Here is a 12,395-nt window from a genome sequence, read left to right as displayed (position 1 = left end):
GTACCGGCAGACCCGGAGATCAGCTGAATGGATTCCAAAACAGTAAAAATCAAATGTTTAACTCTAGGGGAGCTGGAAAATTAGCATAATTTCCAAAAAGTGTGTCCCTTTAACAATTTTATTTCAGGACAATTTAATGATTATAAACATCAAAACCAAATAAAACTCTTATCTCCATTTAAATATATACACAAATACTTCTCAAGTAAAGTAAACCCAAATGTATGGAATCCACCCAAATGTATGGAAATGGAAATATAATGTGAAATAACCTAATTTAGTTTCAGTGAACATCTCGGTCACCGCTTTAAAGAAAAAGACAAAAAAACAGCAGCATGGGTTCTCAGCAGGACAGAAAAATAAGCGAACTGCTCAGTATGTGGCCGCACGGTCAACGTGACGCGATGACAATATCAGCACTTCAGATTCGATGTTGCACCTGGTGACCTGCGAGCCGCCACCTGCAGACTACACTAGGGGTGTATATTACAACAAAAAGACACTTACTCTGGCGAGCAGGTTGATGGGTTCGAGGCCGGGAGGCAGCTGAGAAACATCACAGTTCTCCTCGCCGAGATAAACCAGCAGGGTGGAGCAGAGATCCTCCAGACCTTCTCTCTTCTCATCATACATATCCTCCAGGTCTAAACATGCAGAGGACATAAACAACTTCAGTACTGACAAGACATTCATATGCATCATTTTATGATAAGATACTGCTATGATTACCATAGTACTTTATATTTATCTATATGATTAACATATACAGTGGTACTACCAAATACATTGACATTTACATTACATTATACATTTATGCATTTGGCAGATGCTGAACATGTTGAGACTGAAAAATAAAACAGAAATGTGTGTATTGTACTCTCTGAGTGACCTTGCTAAAATAAACCAGGTTAAATAGGTTGAAAATAGGTTGAAAACAGGTTGCTGGTTTTAGGTTCAGCAGATGGTTTGAGCTGGTCCTCCAACTGACAAAGCAAAACCAGTGAAGACCACATAAGATTTTTTTCAGTACGGTAGATGCCTATAAAGACGGCAGACAGCAATAAACAGTGCTAGTAGTGTATTTGTATGTGTGGATGTATCGGTGCGGTGTGATTTATGTCGGCTTTGCCAAACATATGGGCTTCTCCATTAACCCTTCTGCTCTGATACATTTCCTTCAAACACACCATCGATGAAGTGCAGCGTGTTGCGGCAGCCGCAGACGGAGCAAACGCTTGACCCGCGGAAAACCCTCCCAAGCTTTTATCTCGCACACACAACCATTCACACGTTCACTGTCGTAAACGCAGACTCACACGGTAGTAAAACTCTACAGATTCAACGCATAAATCTGGTACGCCTGCACTTTAGCGTCTTTTCCTTGCATATTCTTTATCTCCCACATACAGACCCCCGATAATATTGTTCAGGCTTGTCGGACAAACCGGAATACAAAATTTTTATCCGTTCTTAAGGTGATCGCAATTTATTTATGACTTTATTATTATTACAGATAGCAGCCGGTCAGTGAGGGACTGCGGGTGGCCGACTGGCTCCTGAGCACAAAATATTTGACAGGAAAAGATGGGAATATATACTTCCGACTTGTTGTGGGAGGGAAAAGCTTTGTGTGGAATTATGAGTCTGAAGCTGTAGGGGATTGTCAACAAAATAACTATAGACGGTTTCAGGAGTAACAACATAAACACGCGGTTTCGTGGTCATCACGTAACTTTCGGTACACTCTGCGAAGAATAAATAACAAATAAATAAGTCCTTTTAAAGTAGTTTATTTATATAACAAGCAAGATAAACAACACGTTGATTACATAGGAACCCAAAACATTTGTTATTTTCAACGAGGTATTTGATTAAGAGTTCAGTTTCAGCAACTAGTCAGACCATTAAACAAACAGAAACCGAAAGTAAAGTTCGGACCAAACGCAAATCCCATCACCGCACGTGCGCCCGATGAAACGGTCTATATATCAGATGATAAGGATGACATTATATTACTTCTTGCATGCTAAACCCTCAAGACAAGGTAAAAAGCTGTCACTGGGTGGTATCCTTTAAAAAAAAAAAAAATTTTACCTTCGTACAGGGGCGTCATGCACCAATTTTTTAAGGGGGCACTGTGTGCACAGCTCACAGAAACTTGTCCATACACAGACATCAAACAAAAAAGCTTTCAGTCTTTTCCATGGCACTTACATTTCTAACAATCTGAGCGCCCCTGCCTTCATGCAAAAACCTCCAAAATAAAAGGGTTGACTAACTTTTATTTCAAATACTATTCAATCGGAATAATGACATATTGGCATCATATTTACATCTGGAACGGCATGTTTTATTTATTTACGTTTGGTTTAATTAATTGTTTAATTGTGTCATTAATGCATTTTGCACAACAACTGCATTATCCTATAAAATGAATGTAATTTTAAATCTATAAACAACGAAAATGACATAAGCTATAGCCATGTGATTGATTTTAATGTTCAATGTATGATTTAAAAAAATATGTTTAGATAAACTTATTAGAGGAACGGATTAATTGCATTAAATTTTACCTCATATGTGATTCCGCGCCCCCGTGAACTCTGGCGAACTTTGGTGTTGTACCAAGAAGATGATTCTAGAAATCTCTACTAATATAACGTCGAGACGGTCACATTTAACCATAAATTTTCTTCACAAAGGAGGTTAACTGAACCGTACATTACCGTACTGTGGTTTGGAAATGTTGTGAGCGTTACTTACACATTTTAATTTCTCAGATAGCAAAATGCAGCAGCAACAGCAAAGAGCTCTTGAGCGTGCTCAGATGCTGATGACGTCTGCGACTGCACTGACTGCAGTGCCTGCCGCCAGAATAAACTAAAGATATGTTACATGATGAAAACACTATCAAAACGGCAAAAATTTTCGAAAAGTGACAGGGATGCACAGAATTGATAATATTGTGCATATTAAACAGAATAAAAGACAAGTAACAGATTAATGGACGCTTCTTTGATTTTAAGGTTAAATGCAAAATCTATTTGGCTCACGCGCCCCCTCAGTTTGAATGGGCATGACGATCTGCCTTCGTACCCTAAAGGCTTTTAAAACCACTTCATTACCAAATCTATTCTGGTTAAAAAGTAGATTTAAGCGAAATTATTTAATACATGCTAAGAGCATTCGGTCAATATCATTATCTGATATTATCTATACTTTGCCTATATATATTCCATGCATTATTTTTCTGTAGATGGAAAGAAGTGTGGGCTGGGGCTGCAGAGCTACAAAAATGACAACAGCACAAAATAAACAGCATAAATTTTCTTCTATAGTAGCTCTCAGATCTCATTTTAGGAACTGGCTATCATTTAAATGCATTACATAGGGTCTACTGTATATATCAAGATCATATAGGTCACCTGGCTTTCCAAACATCAGCTCCTGAAAACCCTTATCAGTTGACCATTAGGTCAGAGAGAGATGAAATAAAATGATTTCTTTCTGTTTGTATAAAATCCCATGCAAAGGTCTTACTGTCACCGCACAGCCACAAAAATGAGGATCTGATGGATTTCTTGGAATAATGCATGAACCAAGGTGAAGGGTTTACACCGGACGTCTCACACAGCTGTTAATGTGATGAGGGAGCGCAGGCACAAAAGGACCATCCATAAGGACAATCTTTAATGGCTGGCCGAAACTTATGAGAGAATAGGAAATAGCCAGACCGACTAGTAGTCCAAGGTTCATTGTGACAAAATAGCCAATTACTTTTGAGAAGCCGAGGGCCGCGGGCAGGTTTCACAGAGGACCTGCATAAAGGAGTGGAGGAACATTCATAATCTTACAATAAACTCATACAAGGAACTGACATTTATTCACCTTTCATTATAGGAAATCTTATCTATCAACCTTGCAGAATACATTTTGCCGGGTGCTGCCAACCGCTGAAAAATGAGCTTGTATTTGGTATATAACAGTAACAGTACTGTACATGAAGATAAAGCTACTTTTTATTGATGCAATGATAAAAAATTAGGACACTGTGTTAGGTGCTTAACTCTTTCCCCTCCATTGACAAGTATTTCCGTTAATCTGCAATACCGCTATTATCCACCAGGTGGATAATTTAAACTTGGACTCATAAACCCAGAAGTATCGCCCTATAGGGCAAATAGCTGTATGCCCGTGTATGTTTTGAGGATCGCTCTGAATCTGATCTCTATCAAATGTCCTTCACAAAAATTTAATTATCTCAGATTTTTGCTCAAAATTTGGTGTTTTTAGAGAAACTTACCAATATTTGAAAGGTGATAAAAGAGAACTAATGAAGGTAGGATGAAACGTGTTTTTTTTTAATCAGAGGGTTTGTTCTTTCATTTGATATTTAAAGAAGAGCATTTTCTAGGAGGCATTAAACTTTTGTGAAAATCATGAAAAATGCTGGCAGGGAAAGAGTTAAAATTAACCATACAGCAACTTACGAGACTGGTGTTCAGTTAGCGAGTACAGCTCATCTTTGTCGCTTTTTGACTGGCTGAGCTGCAAAAAAAAAAAAAAAAGATTAGACAAATGTACCAAAGTGGTACTAAACACACTTTAAATTCAAAACATGCATCTGAAGCGCCGTTAGGTGCTCTTTAGTCACATACCAGTGTGAAAATGATCCTGGCAACAAGTCGGACGGAGTCGGTGGGGATTCTCGGCTGGAGACGCTTTAGACATTTGCATTCTCGTTTGTGCTCGGGCCACGCTTGTTTCTGTTGGGAGAAAATTGGGAGAAGGAAGAAACGTGATGGAGCACCATGCAAAAAAATTCACAAGCAAACACGAAGCTGTGATCTTCAATCAGAGCTCAGATCTGTGGTGGAACGTGCCGGCTATAGAGAATTATGATGAAAGAATGCCCTACAATTAAAAAACAGACAGCTTGACAGCCATGAGTGCCTGGAGAAGACAAAGCTGGTTTGATATTGATGTGATATTATGGAGCACTGGTGTCTAGGTTTGAGAGAAAGTACTTGGAGAAAGTTGTGGCATTTGTGTGACAGCCAAGTGATTTTAGATGACTGGAAAATGCTATAAAAACAAAATGTTTTACAGGTGTATGGCTCCAAGCGCTAAATACTGGCGCCCAATGTTAGAGTTTTTCCGATATTTGCCGGCACAAGTATCTGGAAACAAAATTATTAAATTGGGCAAAAATGGTTATTGGATTACCAAGTCAAAGGTATTTATAATGTCAGTATTCTCTTTCAACCAGGGTCCAAAATAATTCCTTTGTTATAAGAAATGAAAAATGCATGACTGGTGCATGAAATGCATGAAAGAAATGTTTAATGCCACTGCCTTTTGGACACTGACTTCAATCCACACTTTCTTATATTTAAACAGACGCTTAAAAATATCGAGAACAACAAAATTATCAGTAAATGATGATACGATCTTATTAGGAGCACAATGTTAAAGTTGAAATTATTATAGTTATAATAACATTTTTATTTATATGTGACCACTCTCATTTGAAAGGTACTGTATGAAACCGGTCAAAAAAAAAAAATCATGAATTCATGTGGAAAGTCTCTAATGTTAAAGCAATACTTCAGCCAAATTTCAAAAACATCTTTCAGACGAGCACATTTGGAGTTATTTTAGTAAATGTCTTTGCTTTTCCAAGCATATAATGGGAGAAAACAGGGTTCAGGGAACAACTTCTGACTTTGAAGCCCAAAAAAGTGAATCCATCCTTCACAGAAGTAATCCACATGGCTCCAAGGGGTTAAAAATGGTCTTTTGGGGGTAATCCATGCCATAATGTAAGAAAAATATCCATCGCCTACTACACTAAAACTCTTGTGTGAGTCAAACAAGGCGCCGTTACCGGAAGCTACAGTAGTAAGTACAGTTTATTAAGTCTATAATCTGGATATTTTTCTTACAAAATTGCATCGATTACTCACAGAATACCTTTATTAACCCATTGGAGCCGTGTGGATTACCTCTGTAAAGGATGAATGCACTTTTTGGGGGTTAAAAGTCAGAAGTTGTTTCCTGATCCCTGTCTTCTCCAATTATAAAGCATGGAAGAGCAAGGACATTTACTAAAATAACTCCAAATGTGCTCGTCTGAAAGATGATAAACGTGTATCTCAGATGGCTTGAGGGTGGGTAAATCATGAGGTAATTTTGATATTTGGCTTTAAGACCCAAACAGTTTTGTGATGAGCTCTTACCTGACACTGAGCACTGCAGTATCGGGCCGTCTTACACTGAGAGCATCTTAGTAAACTTTCACCTCTGTGAAAAAACACATAAGAGAGAGAGAATTACAATTTACCTCTGTCCTTAGTGTAAATGACCAATTATTACTTGGGTAAATGACCAATAGGACAGCCAAACAACCCTTCCACCAAGCTAATGCAATAGTTTTTGGAACCAAATGATAACTGCGTGAACATGCAAATGTCTGATAGTGTTATCCAAAGCTGTATATTTTGGGACATCTTTCAATGATAGCAGAAAGTGTGACAGTACGTGGCACAGGTTGACCACCCAAGACCTCTTCTTACTCCTCTCTAAGAGAAAATAATCACAGGCGGTTGTGTCTAGCAGAGACAGATTAACAGAAAGATCTTGTCACTGCCCTGGTATCTGGAGGTAAGTTCTTGACAATCACTTTGGGGGCTGCAGTTCTTAACCCTCGACTAACAACTGAAAGAAAAACTGAAGACACATCAGACGGAGTTGGAGCGAACACAACCAAACAACACAGTACTTATATCCAAATGCCAGGTTGATACAAAACAATATACAAGTTGAAGAAAAACTATTGTGTTCTTTACTCATACCGCACAAATCATCCAATGTCAACAAACCAAATGACTTTGATTCATAAAGACACAATATGTGGGTTTTTCACACTAGATGTCGCTATTTCACAATAACACAGGCGAAGCTTAAAAGATTAGTCAATTTTCTTTAAAAAAAATCCAGATAATTTACTCACCACCATGTCATCCAAAATGTTGATGTCTTTCTTTGTTCAGTCGTGAAGAAATTATGTGTTTTGAGGAAAACATTCCAGGAATTTGGACCCCAGTTTTAATGCAGTTTAAAATTGCAGTTTCAAAGAACTCTAAACGATCCCAAACGTGGCATACGGGTCTTATCTAGCGAAACGATATGCACTTTTAAACCACAACTTCTCATCTTCCTCCGGTCCTGTGACGCGCCACTGTGACCTCACGTAATTGCGTAATGACGTGGAAAGGTCAAGTGTTACATATATGAAACACACATTTGCGGACCATTTTAAAGAAAAAACCGACACAAGACATTAATTAGTATCATTCCACATACAACATCGTTGGAACGGTTCTCTTTCTCCACACTTGTAAACACTGGGGCGTAGTTTCGATACATCATCCGTGACCTCTTGACGTGATGACGCATTACGTGAGGTCGGGCTGGCACGTCACAGGACCGGAGGAAGACGAGAAGTTGTGGTTAAAAAGTGCATATTTTGTATTTTTCTTGCCAAAAATGACCATTCTTCATGTGCTTGAAGCTAGATAAGACCCTTATGACTTTTTGGGATCATTTAGAGTCCGTTGAAACTGCAATTTTAAACTGCATTAAAACTAATAAGTGTTGGGGTCCATTAAAGTCCATTAAAATGAGAAAAATCCTAGAATGTTTTCCTCAAAAAACATAATTTCCTCTCGACTGAACAAAGAAAGACATGGTGATGGCATTTTGGATGACATGGTGTGTAAATTATCCGGTTAAAAAAATTGAATAATCCTTTAATGACGACATGAAGGAGAGTAGAACTATGGGAGATGTTGTTTTCACCATCAAAAGACACCATCTCTGGAATTACAAATCCTTGGGAACTTTTGGGATAATGTAAATACACAATTGAACTGGTGAAGTGGTTTGGGGATATTTTATTACAAAAATCTTACATATATTGTGCATATTTTAATATTGTAGCCTTAAGAGCTTTCACAAAACTATCTGACAAATTTTTTTAACACTATGAGCTCAAAGTAAATAGAGCTCAAGCAGTAGTGAATGTGGAGGTCAAATCATCTTTACATTGCAAATGCACACATAAACAATTTGCATAAAGTCGTGGAAGCTTAATGATATATTCACAATTAAATCATAACAGACTTTCCAACATCTCAAAGTTTCATCAAGAACCCTTATGAGATCCAGAAGAGAAACCTGAGCTATGCACCAGATCAACATCAGACCTCCGTGCCCGTGGCTATCGGCTGATCTTAATCCCATTTGTCTTTGAAAAGAACGAACTTCATTAGATAAAAAACAAAACAAAAGGAACACACTGAAATAAAAGATGGTATCATGAATATGTAATGCATTTAAACCCCACAGACCATAATGAGATCATCTTATTATCAGGCTTCTGATATAAAAGACATTAACTTTATTTACTGACGATTTCTTAAAAATGTTTTTAGTTTCAGAATGTGTCTATTGGATTTATTAGAACTTTGTATAATCTTAAAAAGCAGACCCAATTTCTCAGCCCTTATAAAAATGCTGATGTTTCCGAGAGCAAGAATCATGAATGTTAATGGAAAACACAGAGTTTGGCGCGACAGATAGCAAAGAGCCGGCCGTAATTCAAAGCATAAGAGAAGAGCCATACAGCAGCAGCATACAAAAGACAAATAAATCAATAAGTCAACCATTACAGGACACACTTCACTTCAGGTGAGTCTCAGATATGAGCTTATAACATAAACCACACATATTTTTCATAAATCAATCAAATTATTAAACTGAATGTACTTCTTTTTCTAAACATGGGAAAGTTGTTTGTTTTCAAATAGTAAGTTTGCATACAGTAAATAAACCTAAAATTAACCAACAAAATTTTATATTTGACCCAACGATGGGTTAAAACATTATTTTCATTTTTGGGTGAACTATCCCTTTAACCTAAAATGCTGAGTTGTTTTAACCCATCGTTGGGTCAAATATAAAATTTAGTTGGTTAATTTAACCCAACGACTGGGTTTTAATATGCATGCTTTGTGTAGTTTTTTTGAGAAACTACATCACTGAGATGATGGCAAAAGCTCAAGCACAGTAAACAGGACAGTAAAGATTATTTTAAAACGAAAAGAATGATGTCTTTGTAGGGACCCCCTTAAAAGCATCTCTCACAAACATCATAATCAAGTCTTTCTTCTGAAGCCTTACGTATTGACGTAGTATGCAAATATTTCTCATTTTGTGTTTAACAGAAGAAATGACACAGAACACTGCTTTGAAACAACACGAGGGCATGGTAGTAAAAGTAAATGAGGCCAGTTTTAATTTTTGGTTGAGGTGTTACTTTGTGTTTGATATTGATAGTGGACTCTCAGACAGCTGAAAGTGTCATAGAGAAACACTGCCCCCTGGTGGCACGAGGGCTCCCCCTCACTATCAGCAGGCTACATGTCCTTACTTACATTAATGCATTTTATTACATTTATGTGACAAACAAATGTCCTGAGGCTTATCTCTTCAGAGCAAAACCAATCCACAGGGTGTCAAAATCTGATTATCCTTATGGCTAATGCGTTATTATTCCCGGGTTTCTTAATATCACAATTGACAATAATTTGACATAAATGTGGCACCCTAACATGACCAGTGAATTCAAATATCTATCATGAGCTTAGAAAGATCCAGATCCACACACAGCTAGCCTGAAACAATTCCCTGCATGTTCCCATCACACACTGAGAGCTATAATAAGACAGACAGCATCATCTGGTGTGTGTGTGTGTGTGTGTGTGTGTGTGTGTGTGTGTGTGTGTGTGTGTGTGTGTGTGTGTGTGTGTCTGACAAAAATTAACCATGTTTTTTGTGGTAAAAGTGTAGTAACTATGGGTTTCTTTTTGCTGTATTGATTACTATTAGCAAAACCATGGTTTTGCTACAGTAATCATGATTAAACTACGATTACATAACCATGGTTATTTGTGGTAACTATTGTTTTACTACAATTTTTTGTTTTAACTGTAGTAAAACCATGGTTAATTTTTATAAGGGTTGTGTGTGTGTCAACATGTAGAGAAGAAGCAGACCCACACCTTTATCTGAAATTTCATACTTTCTCCAAATCTAACACATTTAAACACTCACACACATACAAAACCTCACATACACACTCACACACACTTTGGCCAATTAGATTGTTTATCCTCACAGGACAGAAACACTCTTATAGCTCCTCAAAGCCTGTCAGACAACACTTCCAGAAATGCCACTCTTTGCTGGTCTAATAATTGGATAGAAAAAGCTGTGATTGGACGAAAACAAAAAGATGCTCCTAATAAAATGAGACAAAAGCATTCAGCACACAGTAGACAGAACCCATTGACATCCATAGTAGGAAAAACAAATACTACTGTCCATAGGTGTCATTTACACTGGGGACACTGGGGACATGTCCCCACCACTTTTTGAAATGGCTGATTTTGTCCCCACCACTTTTCAAAAGCATTTGGTTAAAATTATCTGAAAAATCAAACAATACCTGCGCGACTTACACTGCAAAAATGACTTTCTTACTTAGTATTTTTGTCTTGTTTTCAGTAAAAATATCTAAAAATTCTTAAATCAAGATCCTTTTTCTTGATGAGCAAAACGACATAAAGAAAATAAGTATAGTTTTTAGACAAATTTTTGCTTATAACTAAAATATCTGCCAATGGGGTGAGAAAAAAATCTAAAAATAAGATTTATTTTTTCTTAAACACTTAATTTAAGCAAAATTTTCTCACCCCATTGGCAGATATTTTTGCTTGTTTTAAGCACAAATTCACTTAAATTGTACAGTTTTTGTCTAGAAACTAGACTTATTTTCTTAAGTCATTTTGCTCATGAAGAAAATATGTCTTGATTTAAGAATTTTTAGATATTTCTACTGAAAACAAGACAAAATACTTAGTAAGAAAGTCAGATTTTCAAGAAAAAATTTCTTAGTAAAATATCAAAAAATTCTTAAATTAATATGCTTTTTCTTGATGTGCAAAAATCTAGTTTTTAGACCAAAAATATCAAATTTAATATTTTTCATTTAAAAACTAGACTTATTTTCTTATTTTTTCAAGAAAAAGCATCCTAATTTAAGAATTTTTAGTTATTTTTACTGAAAACAAGGCAAAAATACAAAGAAATTTTTTGCTTGAAAATAATTTTTGCAGTGTACGTTTTGTGGTCCAGGGTCACATATGTTGCATTGTGTGCTTATAGTGTGTTTTCTTTTACATATGTAATGAATTTCAATGTAATTGACTTTACGTGCTGCTGTTATCTACAGTATGGTGCTTTGGCACTGTTCGGTTGAGCTGGTGTTGCAGGGATTGTTACATGTGCAGTCGACATTGTTGAGGATTTTATGCTGAGTATTTTTGTGTTGTTGACCAGCCTACACTATGCCCATTTTTGATGCGCCGTTATTCAATATTTTTCCCGTCCTGCTGTAATGTTTTTTCATCTGATTTTTTGTCCCCACCACTTTTCAACACAAACTGACGCCCCTGCTACTGTCAACTGTTTCTGTGTTTCCGGTTTAGAGCATCACGAGGATGAGGAAATTATAGCAAAATTTGCATTTTTGGATGAACTATCCTTTTAAAAACTTTCTCCTATTTCAGGTTCATCTGCAGAGACTCTACGTCAGGGCTAGTAAACTGGTGGCCCACGGGCCAAATGCGGTCCCTTCAATCATCTTTATCCGGCCCACCGGTCATCTTTGTCTGATTTAAAATCTGTGTGGTTACTTTTACCTTTCCACTGTACATGAAAAATGGCAGATAAACCCTAAGGAGAGTCGGACAGGGGCTGCTTGGGGTGCCGACCATATGCGGGTGCATCATTTTCTGATACAGTTTGAGTGTTGGATGCATAAAAAAAAACATGTGCCATGACACTACATGTGACACACGGACCGGAACTGATGTATTTCAGTGCATTCCAATTAAAACACTGTGTGCAAGGTTAAATTTATGAATCTTTTTTGTTTAACTTTATCAGTAACACTTGACCCTTTAAAAACAATTGATTACTGATAAGTATATATTAATAGATTGATGGCTTTGCACTGGAACGAGCTTCTGTCCCATGTTGACACAGATTTACAATTAAACTGAAATTTCATTAGTGCCACTAGGGGGCGAACTCCGACAACCGCGTCTGAATGTAGTGTACAATGGAAAGGCAATTTAGCCTTTATATCTTAAAATATAAAAAAAGAAAACATGAAGAGCAACTTTAGTCATTAGGAGAATTATGACTGTTGTGAATACTTGAAATTTAACAACTTATGAAAGTTAAACAGTTTTAAAACAGTTAAGAGT

The 12,395-nt window shown here is 36.9% G+C and overlaps 1 protein-coding gene across 1 annotated transcript in view; it reads right to left on the bottom strand.

Annotated features, from left to right (window-relative positions):
- Positions 1–12,395, bottom strand: part of smyd3 (SET and MYND domain containing 3) — a 170,388-nt gene that overhangs the window by 147,723 nt on the left and 10,270 nt on the right. The window contains exons 2-5 of the mRNA XM_065253580.2: positions 6,240–6,303; positions 4,659–4,766; positions 4,491–4,548; positions 508–644 (exon numbers count right to left, since the gene is read on the bottom strand). Of these exons, the coding sequence (XP_065109652.1) occupies positions 508–644; positions 4,491–4,548; positions 4,659–4,766; positions 6,240–6,303 (367 nt within the window). The remainder of the gene's footprint in view (positions 1–507; positions 645–4,490; positions 4,549–4,658; positions 4,767–6,239; positions 6,304–12,395) is intronic.

Source organism: Paramisgurnus dabryanus, chromosome 17, assembly GCF_030506205.2.
Source record: "Paramisgurnus dabryanus chromosome 17, PD_genome_1.1, whole genome shotgun sequence".
Taxonomy (NCBI): domain Eukaryota; kingdom Metazoa; phylum Chordata; class Actinopteri; order Cypriniformes; family Cobitidae; genus Paramisgurnus; species Paramisgurnus dabryanus.
The sequence above is the reverse complement of the archived record's forward strand: the minus strand, read 5'-3'. Positions and strand labels throughout refer to the sequence as shown.